Source organism: Aethalodelphis obliquidens, unplaced genomic scaffold, assembly GCF_003676395.1.
Source record: "Aethalodelphis obliquidens isolate GAN/ISIS:26980383/991018 unplaced genomic scaffold, ASM367639v1 scaffold10, whole genome shotgun sequence".
In the NCBI taxonomy this organism is placed as follows: Eukaryota; Metazoa; Chordata; class Mammalia; order Artiodactyla; family Delphinidae; genus Aethalodelphis; species Aethalodelphis obliquidens.
The window spans coordinates 14,059,499-14,084,356 of record NW_020837954.1 but is presented as its reverse complement, the minus strand read 5'-3'; the positions used below and the strand labels follow the sequence as shown (position 1 = coordinate 14,084,356).

The following is a 24,858-nucleotide window of genomic DNA, read 5'->3' as shown; positions in this document are numbered from 1 at the left end:
GTATTATTTTAAAAGGAATTATTTTACTTTAAAGAAAATATTTTGTGTTAATATGTCCCTTGAGAAACATTCTCATTTAAATTCTACACCTTGTGAAGAAATTGAATTATTGAGTTGTTCCAAATCTGCAGAAAATGATCTGAAAGTTTTATAATTAATATATAACAAAAAGGTGTTGCTAAAATGCATTAAAGAATTATATAAAAGACTAAACATAAAGCACAAAACAATGAAGACAGTGTAAACTTTTTTTAAAGCAACAAATACTTTTCAATTTATGGAAGAACAGCTGTGTAAACTACCACAGAATCCATGGTCTATGTAGTCATACCACTGAGGCATGTTCCTGAAGGTAAAGTGCTTGGTTATAGTCAGCCACAGCTTCATCAATCAGACCTATTTTACCACGAACTTCTGCTCTAAGATTATATACTAGAGCATCATTAGGTTTCAAAGACAGAGCTGTAAAAGAAAAAAATTTCAAGATATGTTTTGTGCTAGCATTCAAAACGCTTCACTTTTTTAAATAAAAATTTTATAATATAAGAACTTTAGTATTATCTATTTGAAAACATTTTTCCTCATATGTACCTAATTATTTAGTTAAATTTAAAACACTGAATCTTTCTAAGAAAATTAACTTGGGAAAACACAGTACAATGTCTTTTTTGAAAGGCTGGCAGTGTTTATGTACGGTTTCCCTAATAAGTTTCTATGTCTTAGCTTACCAATGCTGTAAGTTATTACATAAAGGAATCCATACTGATTACATTAAAGATATGATATATAAAACCATTAATTCTAATGTTAGTTTATCTAGGCAAATAGACTTGATGATTTTCTTCTTTTGTCATCAAAAACAAACAAATCAACCATTATAATATTAATCAAAAAATTACAAAAAAATATACCTTTACTTAGGTCTTCTTCAGCTAGTTCATATTCCTTTAAACAACAGTAGAAGTATGCTCTGTTAAAATATACTGCAGCCCAAAATGGACAGCTTTCAACTACATGTGCAAAGTCTTCTTTTGCTTCTTCATATCTCTTTAATACTGTATTTGCAATAGCTCGATTCATGGTAGCACATTCATTTTCTGGATCAAACTTTAAAGCCTTTGAGAAGTAGTCAATAGCCTATAAAAGTGTGAAGATAATGATAATCTGAATATATTTTAATTGGCAGCTATACAGCAACTTGAAACACTTTTAATATAAAACTAAGGCCAGTGGCACACTGAGGAGATAGTGGAAGCATTTCATCCCAGATGCAGATGATAAGGAGGTGCCAGCATCTGCAGAGAATGTAAAAGACAATAATAAAACCAACCAATAGTTGGTCTGCTTTTTGTTATCACCATGTGTCAGCAGTGTTAGATAGTGTCAGAGACAAAATACTCTCTGCTGAGGTGAAATGTTCCACTACCACCTCCACCTCCCCCACTACACACAAATCTCACATCCCTGTACAGCAGTAGAAAAAAGTAAAATATAAGTTAGAAAAGAAGGTCACACAGGAGGATAAATATAAGTTTGAAAATTAACATTTTTCATATAAAAGCAGAGTAAGGGCTAAAGAGAGAAGCGAATTTTGAAAATAAAGTTCTAAACCTTACCAAAAGAGATTAAAAACTCCGTTATACTATGAAAAGCTATAAAGGAAGAAAGACAGAAGATTAAAATCAGCTTGTCAAGAAGATCAAAAACTCTAGATGATTCACAACTCGTCATCAAGCCGGAAGGGACCCTCCAAATTGTGGTCCATCGACTGGTGTTGGGGTCTTGATCAACATTAAGTTAGAAAAATTTTAAAAACTGGTCCTTCATCACACATTGCTTGAGATGCCGATTAGACACCCTACTACTCAAGGTAGGAATCTCATCTCTAACTCTATGATGGATGGAAAATGTGCCTCCTACTTTAAAACTTCCCTAAAGGAAAAGTTGTTTTTAACAATATGGCTTGCTGTCTCCAATTCCTTACCACTCGACTTTTCCCCAGTACAGCACAGTCTGGGCTCTATCTACCTCCCCCTAGCCCATGAGGTCTGCTCTTGCTAAGGCTGAAGATGTCGTCAAGCCCAGTAAGCATTTTCTAGTCCTTTCTTTCCATGGCATTTCTGTGGCACAGATGCTCTTGGTCTCCCCTTCCCTCTTAAAACTCTCTCTGTCCTTGAGACAGGGTGTCTCCCTAGTTTTTCCCCTACCTCTCTGATCATTTTCTATCAGTCTTCTTCATGGAACTATTTTTCTCTATATTTCTCAGGGATGTGTCCTCAGTTCACTTCCATTGTGGGTGAAGTGAAACATTGAGAGCATGGTGGCCAGGAGCCCAGACCATGGGGCCAGATTTCTAGGTTCAAACCCTGGCTCTACCACTTATTAGCTCTTTGGTGAGTAACTAAAATACTCTGACTCGATTTTTCTCGTCTATAAAATGGAGGCAACAAATCGAACCCTACTTTCAGTGCTGCTATGAGGATTAAGTGAGCTGACAGGTAAAGTACTGAGAAAAATATGCAGAATATAGTAAGGACTCAGACAATTATTGATACATCTTTTTTTTTTTTGCCAGTGTCTACAAATGGAGACATGTCATAGCCCTCAGGTAATACTCCATGAATTTTACTGCCTGAGACTTTTGAGAAGCAATTAGATCAAGATTGTGTGACCCATCTCATCCCAGAATGGGAGCTATTCTATGCTGTAGTTAAGTGCAATTTAAGGATCCCTTAAGATGGCAGCAGAATTGACATCCCTCTGCGAAGAGCTTAAATTAAAGAGAATTCACTCCTGAACAGGAGGCTGGACTCACAGTCATTATAAATGAGGCAAGGGAATGACTCGAAGCAGAGCCAAGATTTCCTTCAAAAATTAATTTGTTTCATTTTAATTCACCAGTAAATGATCAATAAAGGCTACATAATTCTACATCACAAAAGCATGACTTGCAATCAGGTAGGAGCAAATGCCTACTTCAGCTAAAATAAACGAACTTAGTAAAACACAATAGTATGGTTAACTCTGAACAATGTAACTTTCTATTACAACTTTGAAAACATATTACTTAGAAAATGAAAGCCTATAAATTTAATGAGGTTACTCGAAGAACAGGAGCATTAACTATGAAGTAGTTAGAGGCCAAAGACGCCTACCACAGTAGATGGCCTTGATTTAACAATTGGTCTAATGCCCTCATATCTGTAAGTAGTTAGGAAGCAGATCCAGGTATTTTTTAAAAGTCACCTGTAATTCATGACACATGCATGTAGCTCATCCAATTGTGGTTTAAAACCATTAAGTCACTAACCAACCATAAAAGAAGCCAGAACACATACATGTTTTAACCCTTTAGAGATTATCTGGTCTGTTGAGGGACCCTTCCTCCTGGCCCTAAATCTTCTTTCCATACATCAGAAACAAAGCGGGAGGGGGAGGATGGACAGGAAATAGAAGAATTTGCTCCACAAAGAAGCATAGAGCATACCAAAATAGCTGAATAACTACTCTCAAAGTCTACTTGTCTCTGAAGGGAGCACATACTGCAAAGCCCAAGTATCCAGTATATCAAGACAGAGAGCGGAATACATTTTAGATCAAATATTTGCCCAGCTGATGTGTCCCCAGCTTGGGGGAGCAAGAGCCATACTTAAAAAAAAAAAAAAAAAATCAAAGATCAAACTACACTTTAGATCTAACCAAATAGTTTTATACATGATGTCCATAGAGTGATTAAGGACAAATAAGTTTAAAGGTGAGGGTCTCCCTCTCATGTGGACCTTACACACTGACAGAAACAGAAAATTGCCCTGGGCACTGTGTTTGTCTAATGCTCGTTAACTAACTCTACAATGCAGAGAAACATTGCCAAGACCCAGCCAGAGTGTGGTCTGAGCTTGAGGAAGTTTAAGGCAACTGACCCTGGCCTGTCAGCCTGGGAAAACATTAGCCTCCCAGCTGTCTGAGGTCTGAGCTATGACAATCTCATCCATGCCTTATATAATAATACCTTTGATAATTCTCTGTCCCAGCAGCTAGCTTCACCACTGAGGTCAACCAGCCTCATCACAGGGGTCAGCAAGCTAACTGATCTAACTTGGGAAACAGCTAAACTAAGGCAATGGCAGTAGAAATAGAATGGAAAGGGCATATCTGAGAAAAAAACTAAGAAGGAAATTTGACAGGATTAGATGACTGATTAGATGAAGAAGTTGAGGAAGAGAAAGTTACAATTGATGCTAATATTTTTACTCAGGTGACTCCATGGAATGACATCTTGAATTGAGACAGGGTTATACGAAGAAGAGTTGGACGGGGCGTAGAGGATAGAGAGATTAATTCAGTTTTGGCTCTCATGCACTTGTAAAACATCCAGTTTTAGCAACTGGCGATAAATATGGGTTAGGAGCTCAGAAGAAAGGTGGAGGCTGACATGTAGTATAAGCCATGGGTATAGATGGGCTTTCTGAGTAAGGAAATATGGAGAGAAGAGAAAGCAGTGTGATTCCTGGCATTAAAGAGCTTAACTGGAATGAGGAGATAAGAGACTAACACACAGAAACAATTGTGGGGTGACAGAAAGCTGTACTGAATCTGTATAGAAATAATTATATACAAAGCAGTATGGAGTCAAGATCTCACTTTAAATTTAACCACAACCTCAAATGAGAACTTGAAGTTGTCTGGTGGTTCTACTATACTTCCCTAGAACATTCACCCTACCGCTCTCTAAAATAATTATTTCACATTTTCTCTTCAAAACTCCTAGCCATACTCTCCCCCTTTATACCTGCCCATCCTCACTCTTAACTGGTAACTAGTACTCATATTCCATGGAAAAAATGTAGTCATTTAAGAGAAATACCTACTATCAAAATCTACCTAGCTACAGCCAGCTGTGCCCCAACTCTCTGCCTTCCCTCATAACATAATGGATAGTGTGTCCTGCTCCCTTCAAAGGCCACCCCTGGAACTTCCAAACTTTAGCCCCATCAAATCCTCAAAGATTTTGATCCTAATTATCCCTGCCACTCTCCCCTGCCCCAACAATTTCTCCCTTTCTACTAGATCCTTTCATTAACACAGGAGCATGAATCAGCATCCCTCATATTTTAAAAAATTAAAAATACGAACACCTTCCTCCACTCTAGCCACCACCCCCATTTCACTACTTCTCTTCACAGAAGAATTTCTCCAACTCATTGAACTGTCTCTAATTCTTCACCTCACATGTTCTCCACAACCCTTTCCGCTCAAGGCTCTGATGCCATTGCGACTCCAACAATGTTCTTGTCAAAGTCATCAATGATTTTCTCCATCCTGCCCTTCCTTGACTTCTCAGCAGCATTTGACACAGGACACATTTCCCTTCTTAAAGTACTTTATTCTTGAGGTGATATCATGCTCTCCTGCTTTCCTTCCCAACATCCTGACTGGATACTCCCCACTCGGTCTACACTCTGGAGTCTCCTCTCTACTTCACTTCCAAACACTGGTATTGCCCCAGGGCTTGCTCCTTAAACCCCTTCTCTCCATCTATACTATCCACCCAGGTAATCTCATATAGTCCCACACGTATGCTAGTACTGATATACTGATGCTTAAATAAGATGGTATTAAATGTTTATCACTACTAATATTGTTTATTTTCTATTTCTTCCTCCAATAAAATGTAAGGTACATCATAAAAGAAGTCTTCCTTATCTTGTTTAGCTCTGTATCCTCAGGATCTTAATTCCTAGCACATGGCAGGTACATTATAAATATAAGGAGATTGAAAGAATGAAGAACTAAGTGGAATCAGGAAATATCTGCTCAGCTTTTCCAGCAAAATACAGACAAGGACTTTAGCCTCTTGGTAGATAAAGGTGCCCCAAAGATCATTTTTAAGGGGTATGGTGACAGGATCGGGTGTTAGAGGAAAAAACAGAGGTTACAGATCTCAGAAAATGCAAGCAATAAAAACAACTTTTTAAAATGAGAATGTTATCTTAGAAACAAGGACTGTGGAAAGTTCTGAGAAACACAGAGCTTGTGGTAGAAGCCTTCCCAAACCAGGCTAGGCTAGAAAGGACATACTGTAAAGTCCTGTGCAATAGCATCAGTGGTAGCTCAACTCGGAAAGTTACCATGGCCTATCACCGTATCTCTCACAAGAAAATCTGCTATTAGTCCAGGAAAAAAAAAATTATCTCATTCAAATATAAGGAACAGAAAAGTAATTTGCATGCCTTCACTGTAAAAAACAAAGATAAAAAAGTAAGAGCTTAATTTTTGGAAAGATCATAAAAATTGCCCAGAAAAAAATGTATTCCTACAATGTAGATAAAAATTATAATGTAACATTATAAAATAAACTAGAAAAAAATTGTTAAGGAAGAAACTGCATTTAAGAAATAAATAAATAAATAATAAAGGATCTTAGAAAAAGGATCTTCCTGGCCAGGAAGATATGTCATGGAAATGGGACAGAACTAAAAAAAAAAGTTTTAAAGAAACCTGGATCATAAGGTCAACAACGGAATAATAGAAAACACAGTAAAAATTTAGGGGATGCAAAAGAAAATGAAACAGATGTTAAAAGATAAACATTTGAAAAAAATAATTGGCATATAGGAGTCAAAAGACGTCCTATTTATAATCATTGGTATTCATCCCCAATGAAGAAAATCAAAACAATGAAATAGAGAAAAATATTTACATTGAATTCAATAAAGATTTTCTGAAATCTACATATTGAAAATGCACACTCTGTACTTGATAACTTTGACCCCAAAAGCTTAACTCTAACACATACTTTTAAGTAAAAAAAATTTTCACTTATGGACTTCCCTGGTGGTGCAGTGGTTGAGAGTCCGCCTGCCGATGCAGGGGACACGGGTTCGTGCCCCGGTCTGGGAAGATCCCACATGCCACGGAGCAGCTGGGCCCGTGAGCCATGGCCGCTGAGCCTGCGCGTCCGGAGCCTGTGCTCCACAACGGGAGAGGGCACAACAATGAGAGGCCCACGTACCGCAAAAAAAACCAAACCAAAACAAAAAGCTTTTCACTTAAAAAAAATAAATAAAATAAAAACTTTGGTTATCCTGACAAAAAGAAGTCACCAATAACGAAAATCAGGTTTGCATCAGGCTTTTGACACCAACATATGCAACACCAAAAAAATAGTGAAACAGCACTTACAAAACACTCAAGGAAAGAAAAAATGAGTCAAGGACTCTAAACCCAGACATGCTGTCGTAAGATATAAAGGCTGCAGGCTAACAGCTGTGAACATGAAACAATTCAAGGAATATTGTTCTCATGAACCCTTTCTCAGGACTCTACTAGAAGACTAATTTCAGACCACCAAGAAATGATTGGTTAGGAGGGAAACTTTGGCAAAAAGCCTGGTGATGAGAATTAAATATATTTAACTGAAGAACTAAGACTAAACGTGAAATAAAGGTAACAGAATAGTATATGCAAATATTAAATCCTCTGGCAGTGTAGGAATGACGAGACACAACAAAACGGAAGAATACAGAGAGAGTGGAAAGCAAGCTGACATGACAAGCTGACAGAACAAGCTCAAGCGTATTTCAGGATATAAATATAAACATTTTTCAAAAGAGCATAATACTAACTAAAACTGACTAATAGATGAGAGGGAGAAATAAGGGAGGAAGAGATTAAAGGGTCATTTTATTGTTCTTCATAGAAGAGAACTAAAGAAATAAGAAAGTAAGGGTACAAGGGTATTTTTATAAAGGTCATCACTAAAGCAAACTGTAAACCTTCCTAAATATTAGAAAAACTCTGAAATTTTAAAATAAAACAGACCACAGAATAAAATATTTTAAATACATGTAAACAGAAAATATGATATAAAATAACCGAACTAAGACCAAACATATTGACCGTGCCAAAATGTCAATGGGATATAACCTACCTATTAAAAGATAAATATTTTCAAATTGTCATCTAAACCAAAATCCAGCTCTACGCTGTATAAAAGAGATACAGCTAAAACAAAAGATTCTAAACACTGAAAATAAAAGGAAGGGCAAAGGACTATCAGGCGAAAGCAAACCAAATGAAATCAGAGGTCAGGATCTTCACATCAGATAAAGGAGAATTTATTCCAAAGAGAAACAAAGAAGAGCATTTGTAATGCTGAAGACTACAATTCGCAATGCATATGTAATATGTATGAACATCTATACATGAAATAGCAGCAATTTTCATAAAGCAGAAATTACAAGAGATGTAAAGAAAACTATCTAGGGCCACACTAATTATAGGATACTTGAATAAACCTTTCTCTGTCCAAGATAAACCAAATTTAAAAAAAAAGGTATGGATATAGACTAATTATACTCCAATATTAGAAAATATAAAAGCCCTTCCTCTTGAACATTTTAAGTGCCCTATTAATTTATTCTTTAGTCAAAGGAGAAATAAAATTTCAAGTGCAATGTTTTGGGAAAACAAAAATAAAAGCATTAAAGAGCAAAATACAGGGAATACTGCTGAAAACAGTACTTGGGGAAAAAGCATAACCTTAAAAATTTATCACAATATAAATGAAAGGGTGACAATAAATGGATTAAGCTTCTGACTCAAAAAGATAGACAAAGAACAAAATAAAATTGAAGATGAACAAAAGAGTGAATATAGATTTAAAAAAACAAAAAATAGCGTTTGAGTCATGCAATGCATTACAGTTCAAATAAAATAAATTCAAAATATAAAAAATATCATCTAATAGCCCAACACTTTCATTTCAGCCATTATGAATTAAGGTCCAAAAAGATTCAGTTGTCATGAAAACCAGAACTAACAGACATATCTCCTTACTCCAGTCAAGTGCTCATGTGACTGAAACTCAGCAAAGGTAGAAATTAAGACGAGTTAGATAATCACATCACGAAAGAGAGTCTGGAAGGAAGTCTGACATTTGGCTAAGTGGGGGCAAAGAGCAGAGGATTCCAGGCTGGAAGCTGGTGACAATGGATAGCAAGGCGATGACTGCCGGCACTCAGAGAAGTCCAAAACAGTGTTTACTGGACAAGTGCTGAGTGACTGATGATAATGAGGAGAAAAAATCCATAGAGGTGTAAACATTTAATAAGTAATTATAAACATTTTTATGAAAGAGAAAAAAATTTTTAAAGAGCTAATGAATAAATTAGCCTGACATATAAGGATTGCATTTTGAAACTATATGTAGCAGAGAAAGCATTTACGGTCAAAAAGAATATGTTAAGGAAAACTCACATTACCTGTGAAAACTGTCTGTGGTGAAAATAGATATTTCCTGCATTAAAGTAAGCCAGCGAGTATGTGGGGTTTAGAGAAATTGCTGCTTGATAGTCTCTCATTGCATTCTGTTGTTGACCCATAAACTCATGAATCACACCACGATTTGTTAAGAATTCTGCTCTAGTATTGATCTGCAATATAATAGTATGAGTATTTAGCATCTGGGAATAGTACTTATCTCCAATTTCATGTCTGCAAAGATGGACGTTATGAAATCTCTTTGTGGGAAACTAGTAATTTTACAGGGCAAGTGAAACCCCATTAGAGCAAATATTTTGAGAAACAACTACGAATGAAGTTGGTTCAGTGTCAACACTTGGTTTATTTGGTTGCAATAAAACAAATAATCTTAGTGCTCTACTCAGTTCCTTTGCAAAGAATAGATGTAAGGGGGAAAAAGCTCATCTGTTTAGCTCTGTTAAAGATTACAACATCTACCTAAATTTACAAAAAAAGAATCCAAAATCTAGAAGAAAAAAGGCAGATTTTCTGTCACTGCATTTTTTATTTGCCATTTCACTACAGAAGAAGCTGGGGATTTACACTATTCTTTCTTTAGTTCCTTCAAACCCAGAACATTATTTTATTTTTTGCATTCATTTTTTATTACACAATAATACTGATGTATCATGAAACTATAAATTTGCATTTACTGAGAGGAATCAACATTTATTAGGGATTTGTTTTTAAATTTTTTAAATGCATTAGGTTATAAAACTGGTAAGCTACAATAACTCTTTAGGAATCTCCTAGGGAAAAAATACAAACATTATTTTCTCTACAAGTCACTTTTAGAAAGCAACAGAGAACTTCTTATTTGATCTTACTCACTGATGATGTTAATTTAATGCTAATGATAATATAATCTGAGTGGATTTTTACCTTTATGGCAGCATTTATATCCTGAATTGCAGCAAAATTATCACCCATCTGAAGAGAGACCACAGCTCTTCCTTCATAGGCTAGGTAGCTCTTCGGATCAACTTCTATGGCAATGGTAAAGTGGTTCCAAGCTTTCTGGAATTTTCCTTGGGCCTAAAATAATTTTCCATTTACACCAAGTAGGAAATTGTCCATATCATGACAAATGTTTATGATTCTAACTTAATCAAATAAAGCCTTTAGTAAGGGTATATTTATATTGTGCTTAATCTAAGATATTTTAAACAAGGAAGTAGGCTGTACTGTGAGTGCATTCAATTGACTGATTACCTCTGAGCATTTATGCTGAAATTTTAATTAACTGAAATAAATCTAATTGTCAGAGTCATCTCTTATACCAGTCCTGAACAACATAAAATCTTGACCACGATGGGAAACACCAATGCTTCTGACAATCACCACAAATTTTACACTGAGCTCTGCACACACAGGCAGGAATTGTCTATTTGTTTGGCATTGAATCTCCAGTTATACATACTATACATAATAAAATAAATATGTGTTGAATAAGTAAACGAATAAACTGATGGCGTAAAACCTATTTGATAAGTTGTACCAGCATCACACATTCCATGAAAACTGCATGCAAATCTACCAAGCAGGTGTGTATACCAACCTTAGCGCCAACTGGAAAGAAAGAAAGAAGGTTACGAGAGGACACTGTTAACAGAATGATGTCAGAGTATCTCCTAGAGAAGGCCATTGGGCAACTAAATACCTCATCACAGGAAGGCAGTGAGTTGATAAATTCAGCACAGTCCAGGGACTGTCCTTTATTCCTGTGGGTTCAAAATCCCAACTTGCCAGAGCCTCAGAAGCGGACTCTCACATAAACCAAGCAAAGCCCAGTGACTCTTGCATAAAACTAACACGAAATAGAACCAATAAGTTAACTAGACATTGTTCTTTAACCAGTAAAGCTTCTCCCTCACAGTAAATTATGGGGAAACCAACATCGAATTGAACAAGGAATTGAACTTGTCTGTTCTGACAACAATTGTTTTGCTCACTTCCATAACTCTAGTGGTAGGCACATAGTAGGGGAATCTGTTTCATATTCGTCCAAGAAATGGTCACTCTTCCCCCGAACAGGATTTGATGGGCCTCTCTAACTCTCCTTTTTCAGTCCTTCCTTTCCTGATTCAAGTCTTCCTCACACTAATGTGTTTTTCAATCCTCCTTCAGGTTGATATATATCAGTGAGATCTTCATAAAACACAAATCTGATGTCACTGCTCTGGTGACATTCACATTTTTCACTGACCTGGACCAGTTAAAAGGACCTTCACCTCCAGTCATTACTCAATTCAGTCTCATCCCATACCACTCTCCCCTTGTCCATAACATTCCGTCCCCTTGAGCCCTCTGTCTCTTTCTCACAAGACTTTATAATGGGCTGTTCCCTCTCTCTGGAACACTGTGTTCTAAGCCCTAACTCCTAGTCCTAATTCTAGTCTTTCACACCTCAGTTTAAATGTTAATTTCTCAAAAAGCCTTCCCTCACCCCTAAAATGAAGCTAGGTTCCCTGGTTATAAGTTGTCCTAAAACCCATCCTTTTTCTTGGTTGCACTTATCCTGAATAGAATTAAATACTTATTAATAAGACTGCTTGGTGCTTATCTCTCCAGTTGGTAGTAAACTCTACAAGAAGAACCAGTGTATTTTGGGCACTGCTGTATCACTAGGCCTAGATCAGTTCCTGTCCTATACTAGGTGCTCAGTAAATCCTTGTTGAATGCAATGAATGATGCTGTTAACACATTTCTTTTGATTACAGTAAGTTCTAGCTGTTTTAGGAGTCACCCTGTCTCTAAATTGACTTTGCAAATTTCTACTGTGATCAAATAATGGCTAATTTTATGTTTAACACTCAGAAGGCAATCTTACTTCCCTTATTAATCAGTTCTTGGGCATACCTCACTATAACCAAACCCACAACCACCTCCAATATTATTAATCTTAGGTCAGCCAAATTCACTTACTTCTAAATGAAAAAAATTCAACTTTAATGACAGATTATTAATAGGAATTTATGCAAATTACCATAATTTAAATATACTTTGGACCACTGTTGAAATTTTTTAATATTAAAAGGGATAAAAAGATTATTCCTTTCCTTTTCATGGAAAATATAACACATCTAGCACTTTATTCCACGAATACCACTACATCTTTTGTTAGTGCACATAGCTCGGTGAGTGCATGGGTCAGGTCAGAGTGTCCCAGAAATCACTCAGAGCCCTGTGTGACAACACAACAGAGCAACACCCTTCCAACTTGCTGGAAGGACAAATGCCTGGTCTCTTGCCTTCCGGTATGTTCTAATTCACTGCCATTTGGAAGATGACCTGAATTCAGAAATCTCTATGCAGTGGTTGTCTGATCCATCGCATAGATCATACATTGTTTATTCCCTTTAGCTTTTCACTAATTTAATAGGCCAAAACCTATGGAGCCCAGGTATAAGCTAGTGAAACAAATTTTAGCCAGGTTCTTATATGTGAAACTCATCAGGCAAGTTTAAAAGTTGTCTATAAGTGTGGTAGGTATAAGGGGGTGAGGTAGAAAGGGGTGCAGGCGTTAAGGAAACTCAGGTTCAGAAGATCCTCATCTCACTATCACGCCAGGTCCCTGGGTATGCTCTCCAGGCAGGCTGCCTATAACTCATCAAACCCCTTCTTCTCACCACTGCTCTGAATACGAATAAGAAAAGAAAGGTAAAATGTTCATAGCCAAAGAAATATCATGTATCCCCATCACCACTAACAGGCCAAATATATTCTTTTTCTTGCCCAAAAGGTGCTTCCGTGGTAAAATGTTGTTATACAGTATTACCTGCAAATTATAGCCTAAACAAATTCTGGCTTTTGTATAGACTGGATTAAAATGCAGTGCTTTCAGAAACTCCTTCTGTGCTTGTTTGATGGCCTCATCATGTCCATATTCCATGTAAGAATTTCCCCGTCCGATGTAAGCATCCAGGAAATAGGGATCAATTTTCACAGCCCAGGTAAAGAAATTGACAGCTTCTTCAAACTCTTTATTTCTGAAAACAAATTAAAATATTGATGCTTTCTGGTGAATAATCTAACTGCTTTCCTGTATATAACCTCTTCATAAAGAAATGCATTGACCCTTAAAAAACTTAATTTTTATTATTTTTTATTATCACAAGAACTAATTGTGTAAGTCCATATGCCCTAAGGAAGCCTGATGGATTCTTTAAAGATATTGGTAAAAGGAAAGAGGGGAGGTAAGAGACATTTTTATAGCAGAATATGCTGGGATGACATGCTAGAGTTCTTTTTCAGAATTATAAAAATCTGAATGGCCTTCTTGAACCTGTTTTTAACAGTTATTAGTGGCCAGTATAGAAAGACATATGCTATTATTTATAAAATACACTATTTAAATCAGATTAAAATAAATCCATTGTTATTTATTTAATATGTCCTTTATAATGAAAGGAGCTAAATTTTTATCACATGGGAGTTCTTACTTCAGATCTTCTATAAAGGCAGCCCATTTCATCTTGGACACCAAGAGAGGAGGGGAGAAAAAGAAGTAAAATGCATTTTATTTATTAACTTGTGAATATATGTGACTAAATATGATAACTCTGTCTCTCTATCTTCTTTAATTAGTCTCCTATGGTGAGGAGAGGGCTGTTGAAGGAACCGAATATTCCCATATCCATGGGTATATAAAGTCACTTTTCCACTTCACGTGCATATCTAATAATTATTTTTAATCTCAATTAATATGGAGAGTCTAGAATTTTTTTTAATAGAATGAAGGCACTAACACTGAATAACTGCTTACTTACCAGGTACTGTGCTAAGTGCTTTACATATGCGATTTTACTTAATCCTTCCAACATTTTTGTAAGCTTGTTATAATTTTTTATATTTTATAGATTAAAAGAATATCATGGCTCAGAAAAGTTTGCACATAGTAAATAACATAGTAAATAGCATGCTAAGATTGCGCTGAGCAAATATCTGGGACTCAAACTCAGGTGAGCCAGACTCCAAAATCCATGCTTTCCCACAGTCATCTCTACCCACATTCTTCACCTTCAACATACTTGTAACTGGTGCACAAGAGCCAGTGAGCTGATATCTCAACAGTGTAGTCAGAATAAAGCCTTGGAGTTCAAACCTAAGCCCAAACATACAAATTAATAGTAATTTTTCAAAACTGTTCGAAGGATCAAATGACAGCATGTGAAAAACCCTTAGCACAGAGACCCTCGCCCAATGAAGATTATTATCTTCCTTCCATTCTTTTCATTACTTCTCAAAAAGTTTTCAAATTTTTATGAGATGCATCATTACTTTGCTAACTTTTCCTTGGTAAAATACATGGAACACAGGGTAACCGTTCTAGAAACTACCATCTCTTAGATATTACTCAGCATTATCTTTTAAAATACTGTTTCCCAAACCTCAGCCCCTCCTTTGTGACAGTTGCCCTATGTTCCACCTACACTATCGTTTACTTAGTATTTTTCTTTAAGTCAAGTTACTCTTTTACTTAAGTGAATCTATTTTTTAAAATAACTTAATTTCAATACCACAAATACAAAATCAGTATCTCATGCCATAAACAGAAGGCAACCATGAAAATAAATAAATATTGGTGTTGGATAGTGTAGTCTGCAGAAAACTAAACCTGAGAGCTGTACCATCTATTACAAAGTGTGGGAAAGATGCTAAAGACTAACTCTTAGCTGACACCTTCTCCTTGATGTATTCAGAAGGTTTGAGAAAGAATTCACTTTGAAACTGAAAAGCAATTCAGCTGCTCATAATGTGATTCAATATTTTTTTAATGCTTGTGCACACCATGAAAAATAATGGAGTTACTCATGATATTTGCTCCATGTTTTGGCAAACACTACCCAAAAGCATTCACCAAGTATTGTGTCAGAAGATCACCCAAGAATCAACAGTGAAGCACCAGGAAAGCCTGGCCTCTGACGTTACAAACAGGGGAAGGTTAACATTCACATACGTAAGCCAACTGGTATCTTCTGAGTTCACTCTGTGGATTCTCACTAAGAAAACATGGGCTCCCTTCCCTCAAGTAGTTTACAATGAAACTATCTTCCTCCTTCCTCATAACTAGCACTATCTGAGAAGTAAAAGTTCACTGAATATAAGGTCACAATGCTTGTAGCCACTTTCTCACTGTAGTACAGAAAAAATTCTAGCATAAATAACAAATTTTTTATCAAGAGTAATTACACAGTAGTATTCCTGTATAAAAATGCATTTAGTTGACAGGTTTTGTTATGCTCAGTATTTCTATCTATGGACAGTGAACTACTTACTTATGATGCATACCTATGGTGACCATGTAAACTGAAGTTTACAGGGCAACCCCAGCTCTCTCACATTTTTCCCACAAAACATTGAAATGCTTCTGGTAATATTTACATCCAAATTGTATCATACACACTGCTCCCCTCTTACGCAGAGGGAGATTTAAAATCCTTGTGAGTACATATGCCGATATATGGTTTATAAAACATGATCTCACCCTTTGAATAGTCTAACCAATTTAAAAAGAAAAAGAACAAGCAATGAATTGAAGCTATTTTTCTATACATATCTAGTTATCAGCACTAATGTTTAACGAACATCTAGTCTGTTCTGACTAAGTAAATAATCATTAAACCTTAAACCTGGAAAGGGATCCCGAAAGCTACTTGGCAAGCTCTTCAAAGCTGATGATAACTAAAAATCAAGTCCAGAGGAGGTGAGAGAGCCAAAGCCAGAGACTCCCAAACTCCTCCACCACTAGAAAAAAAAGAAAAACTCCATACACACAACAACTTCATTTTTCTGAAGATGTGTGTATCACACAGTGCCCTGCAGGTTGGAGCTCCTGTTAAATAATCACATGGTAGTTAGACAATGAAAAAATGTGGCAGTGTCTCTTATATCAGGATACAGGTTCACTGGCACATAAATTGCTAAACATCAATTACACAATATAAAAGTATATTAAATTAGTTTTTCTAAAACAAAAAGTGTTTGTATAAATCTAAAATAACGTGATCACTGACGGAAGGTGCATGCCTCTCATTATGGTGTCTATTAACTAAGAATCGTGTGCTCAGCTTGAAGGCTAGGCCACGGACACCAAGGCCCACCTCATTTTACAAATTAATCACATAGGTGACCAGATGTTCCCTACTGAGTTGTACAAATAAATCATAAATACCTCCCAAAACTAAAGAATGTGGCTTGCAGAGTCGAAGATTCAGAAATATTTTATACAAATATAAGAATGGTAAGATAAATGTGCTGAAGTAAAAAATGGACAGAATATGTAACTCTGAGCCACCAGGCTCTCCCTCTGTGACATTTTTTTTTTTATCTTAAGGTAGCTTTCTCAAAGAGATCTAAAAATTAACTCTACCTTAACACCCTTAGTGATCAAATTGGGCAACAAGTAGGATATTCAGCCTAAGGAATGTTGTCTCCTAGCAACCACAAGAGTGAGAACCAGAGATATACAAAGGCACACTTCAAAAGTCTGCAACCCCACGAGTTCAAAGATCAAAGCCCTAAAATTTAAAGATTTATTACTTTTTAAAAATTTTCCAAATGGGAGAATTTTTACTTTCTCCACCATAAGACGCCAATAGTGAATCTCATTATTTACAATTCATGCTGCTGTAGTAATAGGTTATAGCTCACCTTGAAAAGCAAAAATATTTTTCCTGAAATAAATGTAACCAATCACTAAACACTCCGTATTGTTAAATTCAGTAAAACTGTTAAAACACATGGAATTGGGACTATGAGTTATCAGAGCTTTACAGTTGATTTAAATTCTACTTTTATTAAAGGACAATAGAGATTCTAGCGGGATGATGAAAGGTGGTTGTTTGGAAATGCAAAGCAGTATCAGCTTAAGGAGGCTCCACCATATATACCCAGTGATTACTTTTCATAAAAGAGATCAGGAACTGACACACAGAGAAATTTACTGACTCTAATAGTTGCAAAACATCGGAATGAGGTTGAGAAAAATTTTGGTGTCTATTTTTAGTTTTAAGAGAATTCAATGACCTCAGACATTTTTGGCCTGCACTCGCCTACCAAAACAAACACATCAGTCATCGTTATTCCATTTCTTTTTAAGAATGACAATTACTTAAAAAGATAAATTGTACAAAGGTTGCTGGATTAAAATAGACAATGGTGTGACTGTGTTTTGCTGTCTGTATAAAATTAAAGGTCCGAGACCAGTTTAGGCCTTTTAACCAAAAATGCCTTCACAAGTTCCAGTTATTATACTACTATGTTCATAAAATTTTAAAAATCTAATTCTCATAGGGAAATGTACCTGTACTAGCTATGTAATAAAAGGGAGAAAAAAGAATTTCAATTTCCTAAATAATTCAAACTATGTTTTACTGCCTAAATTGTATATTTACACAGCCTAGTCTACTATCCTAATTTCCCCATCCAATTAACTGCTATTGTTTCTCTCATGAAAAATAATGCTGTAAACTATTACTTAACCAAATACACTTTATTTCACATTAAAATACTCATGTGCTGCATTTCTATGCTTTTAAAAGCAAAATGTTAGAAATTAATTTTTAAATGTCAAATGTATGCGTAGAAATGTAAGTATTGTAGTTAGCAAAATCAATCTACTATACTCTAATATTATCTCAGAGTAAATTTTAAACTGATCTTCTTCTGTATTATAGCCTCATATAACTGTTCTTTTCTCCCCTCTATAACTTACTTATTTTTACAATAATACCAGAAACAGGTAATAATGTTTTAAGTAATACATTTTTTGTAGATTTTATTATACCTTGTAGATACTTACTGGTATTATTTTAATCATTTTTAGATTTAGAAATGCTTTCTAAATGTAAGATTTTCTTGGAAATATAATATTTTTCTAAATCAACCTCTCTTCCAAGAAACAGGCTTTTTAAAAGTTAGTTCCATTTTATGAACAAAGTTAATAACTTTATTTTATTCTTAGACATTTCAAGTTATGCATGATTTCATTCTGTGTATTACCAAGGTCCTTTCCAATAAATGGGCTTGAATCAGATGGATACCCGCAATGCTCTGATGCAGGTATTTACTTGCTGACTTGGCTAAAATAGTTTATTAGTAGGTAGAAGAGTGCTGATACAGGGATTCTTTGTGCCTCTCTCCATTTTTGTACTCTGTCACTTCCACAATATTCTCCTCTGTTTCTTCTATTCTTCTATTATAATTATAAATCTGATGGTCTCACTTGCTCTCACCTCAACATAAATTGCACCCCGTACCTGTGATAGCACATGGCAGTAGCTTGACAAAGGCTCACATTAGTCTTGCTTATCAGTGCAGCTTGTTTAAAATCCTGAAACAGTTTAACAAATTTTTGTTAACTTTACAGCATTATATTTTGTGCTTTCTTAAACTTCCTTCTAACATTGATTCTACCATGAATAAAATTTACACAAGCATTAAAATATACATCTTCTTAAAACCCTTATTTCTTCCTTTTAGTATCGCATATAGAGCGAGAACAGATGGAGCAGAGGAAACCCATAACCAAAAACTCACTCAGAATCTTGCGCTACTGTCCACTTTTCCTGTGATTTTGCCTGGTATTATAAGGAGGTATCAGGTTTACTTTCTTTTTATTGTTTTTTCCCAGTGAACACCACCAGAGACTTCCCTATCCAGACAGAGATAGAAACTTACCTGCAGAGAACCTTATGACTATAGGACAAACAGGCACTCAGGCCCAGGGAAAGGGCATAACTGAGCCTCTATGTGTATTAACTAAAGCAGCTGCTACCTTTGCAACCCACACTTCTAGGGGAAAATGTGTCACTTTATCCCGAGATCCTAGAGGCCTCCCAAGAGGGAGCAATGGAAACGCTAACCACAAGATTTGAAGTCAGGGCAGTCAGCTGGGGTGGACGTGAATGGCACTGGGGAAGAGGTTAAGAGAACTAAAAGTGCTAAGTCTGCCAGAGACGCTGCCGCTGTGGCACCAGAGACACAGTGTCTGAAGCTCTTTAGCTTTTCAAAGCCCTACATAAACAACTGAAACCTGAAGCAAAATAAAAACATCACTAAACTGAAATAAATAAAATATCAAAAGATCATGTCAACTGCAATGAGATATATATGTATATTTGTGTGTGTACATGTATACATAAATTATGTGAGACTGATTTCAATGTCTGCCATAAAACGGGAAGGAACCTTCTGAAAGTAAGAGTTCAAAGCCTAGGAAGGAATAAAGACGGCTCTGGTTTTTCCCAGAGGACTGCTTCAGCAAGAATCTTCTTGGGCAGTTTTGGCTGTGAGCTCACTTCACCAAGCTAGACTGTAGAGAGTACTCTATCGTCCCCTGGAGTGACTAAAAGAAACCCTTCCAGACTCCTTTCCCATTTCCAGGAGGCTGGGACGTGGGCATTCTACAATCTTAAAAGGCAAGTGTCAGAGTTCTGGTTTCTACCCAACAAGGGAGGACCCAACCATAATGACAGTCTCCCTCCTCCCTCCTCTCCTCCATCCCCTTCCCCTCCCCCTCATCCTTCCACAAACCTTCCTTGGCTGTACTAGAGAGAGGAAGATGGCTGTTTTATGGGGGTAGAATAAGTTTTCTGCTAATACTGGGGGTGGAAGACAGAGCAGTACAGAGCAGTACAGTCAAACTGAGCATTCCTGGATCCTACTGGAGGAGAAGTCACAGACCCATCTGAGAATATGGACTCCCCACTTAGATTCCCAGCATATTTTGATACTAAATGGAATTATTTGTTAGAAAATAAGAAATGTATTGTCTAATCAAATATGCTACCAGATAACTCCTGTAGGAGAATTTTTTTTTTTCTGAAATGGGGGCAAACTTACAGTGTAACTGAGATTTATTACAAACATTCCCATTAATTTTGGGAGTTATGAGGAGTGACCACAAACTTAAAGGGCTGAGGATACCAAGTTTAGTTTTATAATCAGATAAAACTTACAAAAGTCAGCTTGACTCTATATATAAAATCATTGTGATGCTACATGGTAATTAGACATTATCAGCAACAGACACAAATGATGACTTAGGATTACTTAGAATAAAGCTAACTGCAGTTTTTATGATTTTCCTCTTCTGCACTAGTTTTATTTCTAATATGGATCATAAATAACAAACCACACAAAGTCACTCACATACAAAGCAAATTCCCTCCACTGCCTTCCTTCTGCTGATGAGTCTATTTGTAAGACTCTTCACCTGCACCGTCTTCCTGTGTGTCAGAGGATGCGCTCTTGACCTCATCCTTCCCATCTCTGGAAACTTGCTCCATCATCTTCTTCTGTCCTTTGTAACTTTAATCCTTTTCTCACCACCCTGACCTAGTATGCCTTCCCTCAAACCCGCCTGCCCGCAAGCTACACATGGCTTTGTCTTTCTAGTTCCTGTCACTACCAATCTCTGAAAGCAGAGTCAACACTCACCATCTCCATGTCCCCAAACGCCATCAACTTCTTGTTGTTTAGTAAGTCCAATTTCATTTCGTAATTTGAAAACTGCCTCTAAAGGCATTTTTAAATTTATTTTTATTTTTCTCAAAGTAACTCATGTATCCAGGGTAGGGTAGAGGGTCCAATGAAACTAGAAAACTCACAATGCTTACAGGGATGCCCCGCGCCACCTCTCCTTATCTCTGAGCCCCGCTCCCCAGAGTCAACCATTTTTACATCTTGCTGTTATTCCTTCTGCTATTTACCTCTAAATTTCTAAATAACATGAGTATTTTATCATGTTTAACTTCCAACACAGGATAGAACTTAGCTACCTTACACCATCACTCCACACACCTCCCCTTCTTCCACCATCTCCATATCTCTATGGCAATGTGTTTATTTTACTCTTTATTTTACTTCCCTCAAGTGTAGAATCTTTGGCTACCCACTCATATTTAAGTTTTAAAATCGGGAATGGTAGTTTGGGGTGTCTGGGCACCTCTTCTCCACTATCTTTAACCTTGTGGGATTATGTCCTTTTTATTCCTTTACTGTCTTCCTGGTTTTCAAGAGGACAAAGAAATAAACAAATGTTCTCAATCCAACAAGCTTAACCATTAACTTCCTAAACAATTCCAGTTTAAATGCCGCACTCTACTTCCCGTGTTCTTATGAAGATCACACAACTATCAATTAACTAACATGTGTTCAGTGCTCATCCTACTTGACCTTTCTGTTAATCAATCATTCCCACTAAAAATGTTTCCCTGGTTAGGTTTTAAGACTCTGCTCTCTCTTGGTTCAGCATTTAGCCCTCTTATTATTCAGTCATATATTACTTCATTGGTCTACCTCAGCCAGTCTCTTTTTTTTAATTTTTCAAATTAATTTTTTAAATGTACAGAGGGGAGAAACATTTTTTTTTGCTTTTAATTACAGGCATATCTTGTTTTATTGCACTTTGCAGATACTGCACTTTGTACAAATTGGAGGTTTGTGGCAATCCTGCCTCAAGCAAGTCTATTGGCTCCATTTTCTCCAAAAGCATTTGCTCACTTCGTTTCTCTGTATCACATTCTGGTAATTCTCACAATATTTCAAACATTTTCATTATTATTGTATTTATTATGGTAATCTGTGATCATCAGTAATCTTTGATGTCACTACTGCAAAAAAACTACAGCTCACTGAAGGCTCAGATGATGGTTAACATTTTTTAATCAATAAAGTATTTTTTAATTAAGGCATGTACTATTTTTTAGATATAATGCTATTGCTCACTTAATAGACTACAGTATAAACATAACTTTTATATGCACTTTTATATGAAACAAAAATGTCACTTATTGCTATATTCACTTCATTGCTGTGGTCTGGAACCAAACCTGCCGTAATTCCAAGGCAGGTCTGTAGTGTTTGCAGGGCATATTTTTTTTCCAGCTTTTTTACTTTTACCTATCTATATCTTATATTTAAAGTGTGTTTCTTGCAGTCACAATATTGTGGGGACTTTTAAAACATTCTAATCTGTCATTTTCAATATTTCAATTGGTGTGTTTTGACAATTTCCATTTAATGTAACTACTGATAAGGTTGAATTTAGGTCTACCATTTTAGTATTTGTTTTCTGCTGGTCTCCTCTGTTTCTGTTCCTTTGTTTTCTCTTTCCAGACTTATTTGGGATTATTTTAATTTTTTAACATTCCATTTTAATTAAAATACTCTTTTTGACTGAGGAGGTCACATTTGAGAAGAAACCTGAAATGAAAGGAGGGTGTGAACCAATAGGAGGAATATTCTACACATAGGGAACAGCTTGTGTGAGGACCCTGAGTCAGGAAGGGAGCCTGGCATTTCCAAGGAATAGCAAAATGCCAGAGTGGAGTAACCTGACTGGAGAAAAGAAGAACGCTGACAACAAAGTCAGATCAGTGAGCAGCAGTTAGGTCACTAGGGTCTTGGTTGGCCATAGTCAAGAGTTCAGATTTTATTCTAAGTGTGATGGGGAGTCACTGGAGGGTTCTGAGCAGATGAATAACTTGCTCTGCTTTATGTTTTGAAGAGGCCTCTTTGGCTGCTGTGTGGAGAACAGCATGTAGAGGGAAAAGAGCAGAAGCAGAGAGGCCAGTTGGGAAGCTACTGCAGTAATCCAGGGGAGAGAAGGTGGAGGCTGGAGGGAGGAGGAGAGCAGTGGCAAAAAATGAGAAATGACTGAATTTAAAATATGTTTTGATAGCAGAGCTGACCGCGCTTGCTCATGATTTAGATGTGGGATATGAGGCAAGAGAGGGATCAAGAATGATTCCCACCAGACTATGAGCTCCTCAAGGACTGGAAATCTGTCTTACTGATATTCGTCTCCGTATCTTCAATGCCAGTGTCAGTACCATGCCTTGTCTGAAGGAACACAGGATTTGGAATCAAGTGAGACCTGAGTTCAAATCTTGCCCCAGTACTTCCTGGCTGACTAAGACTTGATTTAACCTCTTTTGAATATCAGCTTCCTCTTCCATAAGTTACAATCATAAATTGTGCAGCATTATTAAGAATCTGGCAGGTAGTAAGTGTGCGATAACTAGAGTTAATGTTGTTCTTAAGTACTAAGTAAATACTTACTAGGTGGATGACACAGGCCCTGCATTTAATTCTCCAACAGCTGAGGTCTTTTGCTTCCAACCCCCATTTTCCTCACTTTCTCCACCCAACACTCTTGCGCAGAGTTCCATAGATTTTTGCCTACACCAAACAAAGCTTCCCCTACCTGAGGGAATTCTGAATGGTATATGTCAAAACCAAAACCTAAGGGAGTTCAACTCTTGAAATTACATTTCACCATAGTGTAAATTGCCTAGAATACAGTTTCTCGGACACTTCCTTAATAATAAGTAATTTTGTGGGACAGAATCTCAAAAGATGACTCCAGAAGTTGAAAAATAATATCAATACAAGGAAAATTGTGAATGAGAAAGAGCACTAAGCAGCAAAGTAAATGATACATAAATCATTTTATTGTTTGTCTGTAGCTAAGACACTCCCTTAGGGGAGATGATAGTCTTGATATTTCATCAATTCGGAATTTTTTTTTTTTTACATATTGGCTATTTATCTGTATTAAATACAAAGTAAAAAACCACTTTTTTTGCAAAGATTCTATTACTCATTCAAAGTATTTCAACACAATTCTTGCTAAAGTTGAATTATTGCTCATTAATATTGCCATTTGTTATCAAGAAGAACTTTTTCACTGGTTTTCAGAAGTGAACATGCAAAATCAAGTGGGTTCATTTTTACAAGTAAACAGAAAGGTTTACCTCTAATGCAAAACTGAACTGCTCTAGTTCTGTGTAGATGAGTCCACGATTAATAAAGGCGTTTAACATCACAGTTTCTGCAGCATCAAGGAGAAGCACAATTCCATAATCTGTTAATGCCTAAAAATGAAATAATCACTTACAACCTAAAGTCAACTCTTTAGAGCATTACTGCATTGACCATGGACAAACTAGTACCTCATAATTAGTTCTTTAATGTGACAAAATTTATGGCCAAAAATAATCATTTGTTAGATTTAAAGGTTTCCCTTAATTAAATACTGTGGATGTTGCTCCCTCCTAATAAGCGGTGTGCACTGCGCTTGCGCTTCACATGTTATCTGTGAATCATCTGTGAACTACTTTTATTGTGTATGGATTGAAGCGGGGATGCAACACCCTTCCCCATCTTAATAGTTTCACCAAATGACTGTTGACATTAAAGCAGAGCACTTACTACCTTTTGAAATTTAATTTCTTTGTAGTGATTTATTGTTTTCTTCACTGAAGCCTAAGTTTTATGGAGGCACAGATTATCCATTTTGTTCACCATTGTAAAGCCAGTAACTAGCACCATGCCTGCACATACTAGGCATCTGATAAATTTTTGTTGAATGAATAAATCGTAAAGCAATGAAAACAGATCTTAATAAAACTAACAAATAAGGACTTGTTGGAATATTACTTCAATATTCTCGGTTTTTTTAAGATATTAGCCTAAGCTGAGAATCAACTCAGAGGACCTCTCTCCATTTTTTATCTTTTTTTTTTTTTCATTCAATGAACAGCCAAG

General features: G+C 36.3%; 1 protein-coding gene across 1 annotated transcript in view; it reads right to left on the bottom strand.

Moving 5' to 3' along the window:
• Positions 1-325: 325 nt before the first annotated feature.
• TTC6 (tetratricopeptide repeat domain 6) overlaps positions 326-24,858 on the bottom strand; it is a 208,006-nt gene continuing 183,473 nt past the window's right edge. Inside the window, exons 26-32 of the mRNA XM_027111731.1 lie at positions 24,066-24,185; positions 18,564-18,637; positions 13,082-13,292; positions 10,186-10,338; positions 9,264-9,434; positions 912-1,137; positions 326-462 (exon numbers count right to left, since the gene is read on the bottom strand). Coding sequence (XP_026967532.1) covers positions 326-462; positions 912-1,137; positions 9,264-9,434; positions 10,186-10,338; positions 13,082-13,292; positions 18,564-18,637; positions 24,066-24,185 — 1,092 coding nt within the window. The remainder of the gene's footprint in view (positions 463-911; positions 1,138-9,263; positions 9,435-10,185; positions 10,339-13,081; positions 13,293-18,563; positions 18,638-24,065; positions 24,186-24,858) is intronic.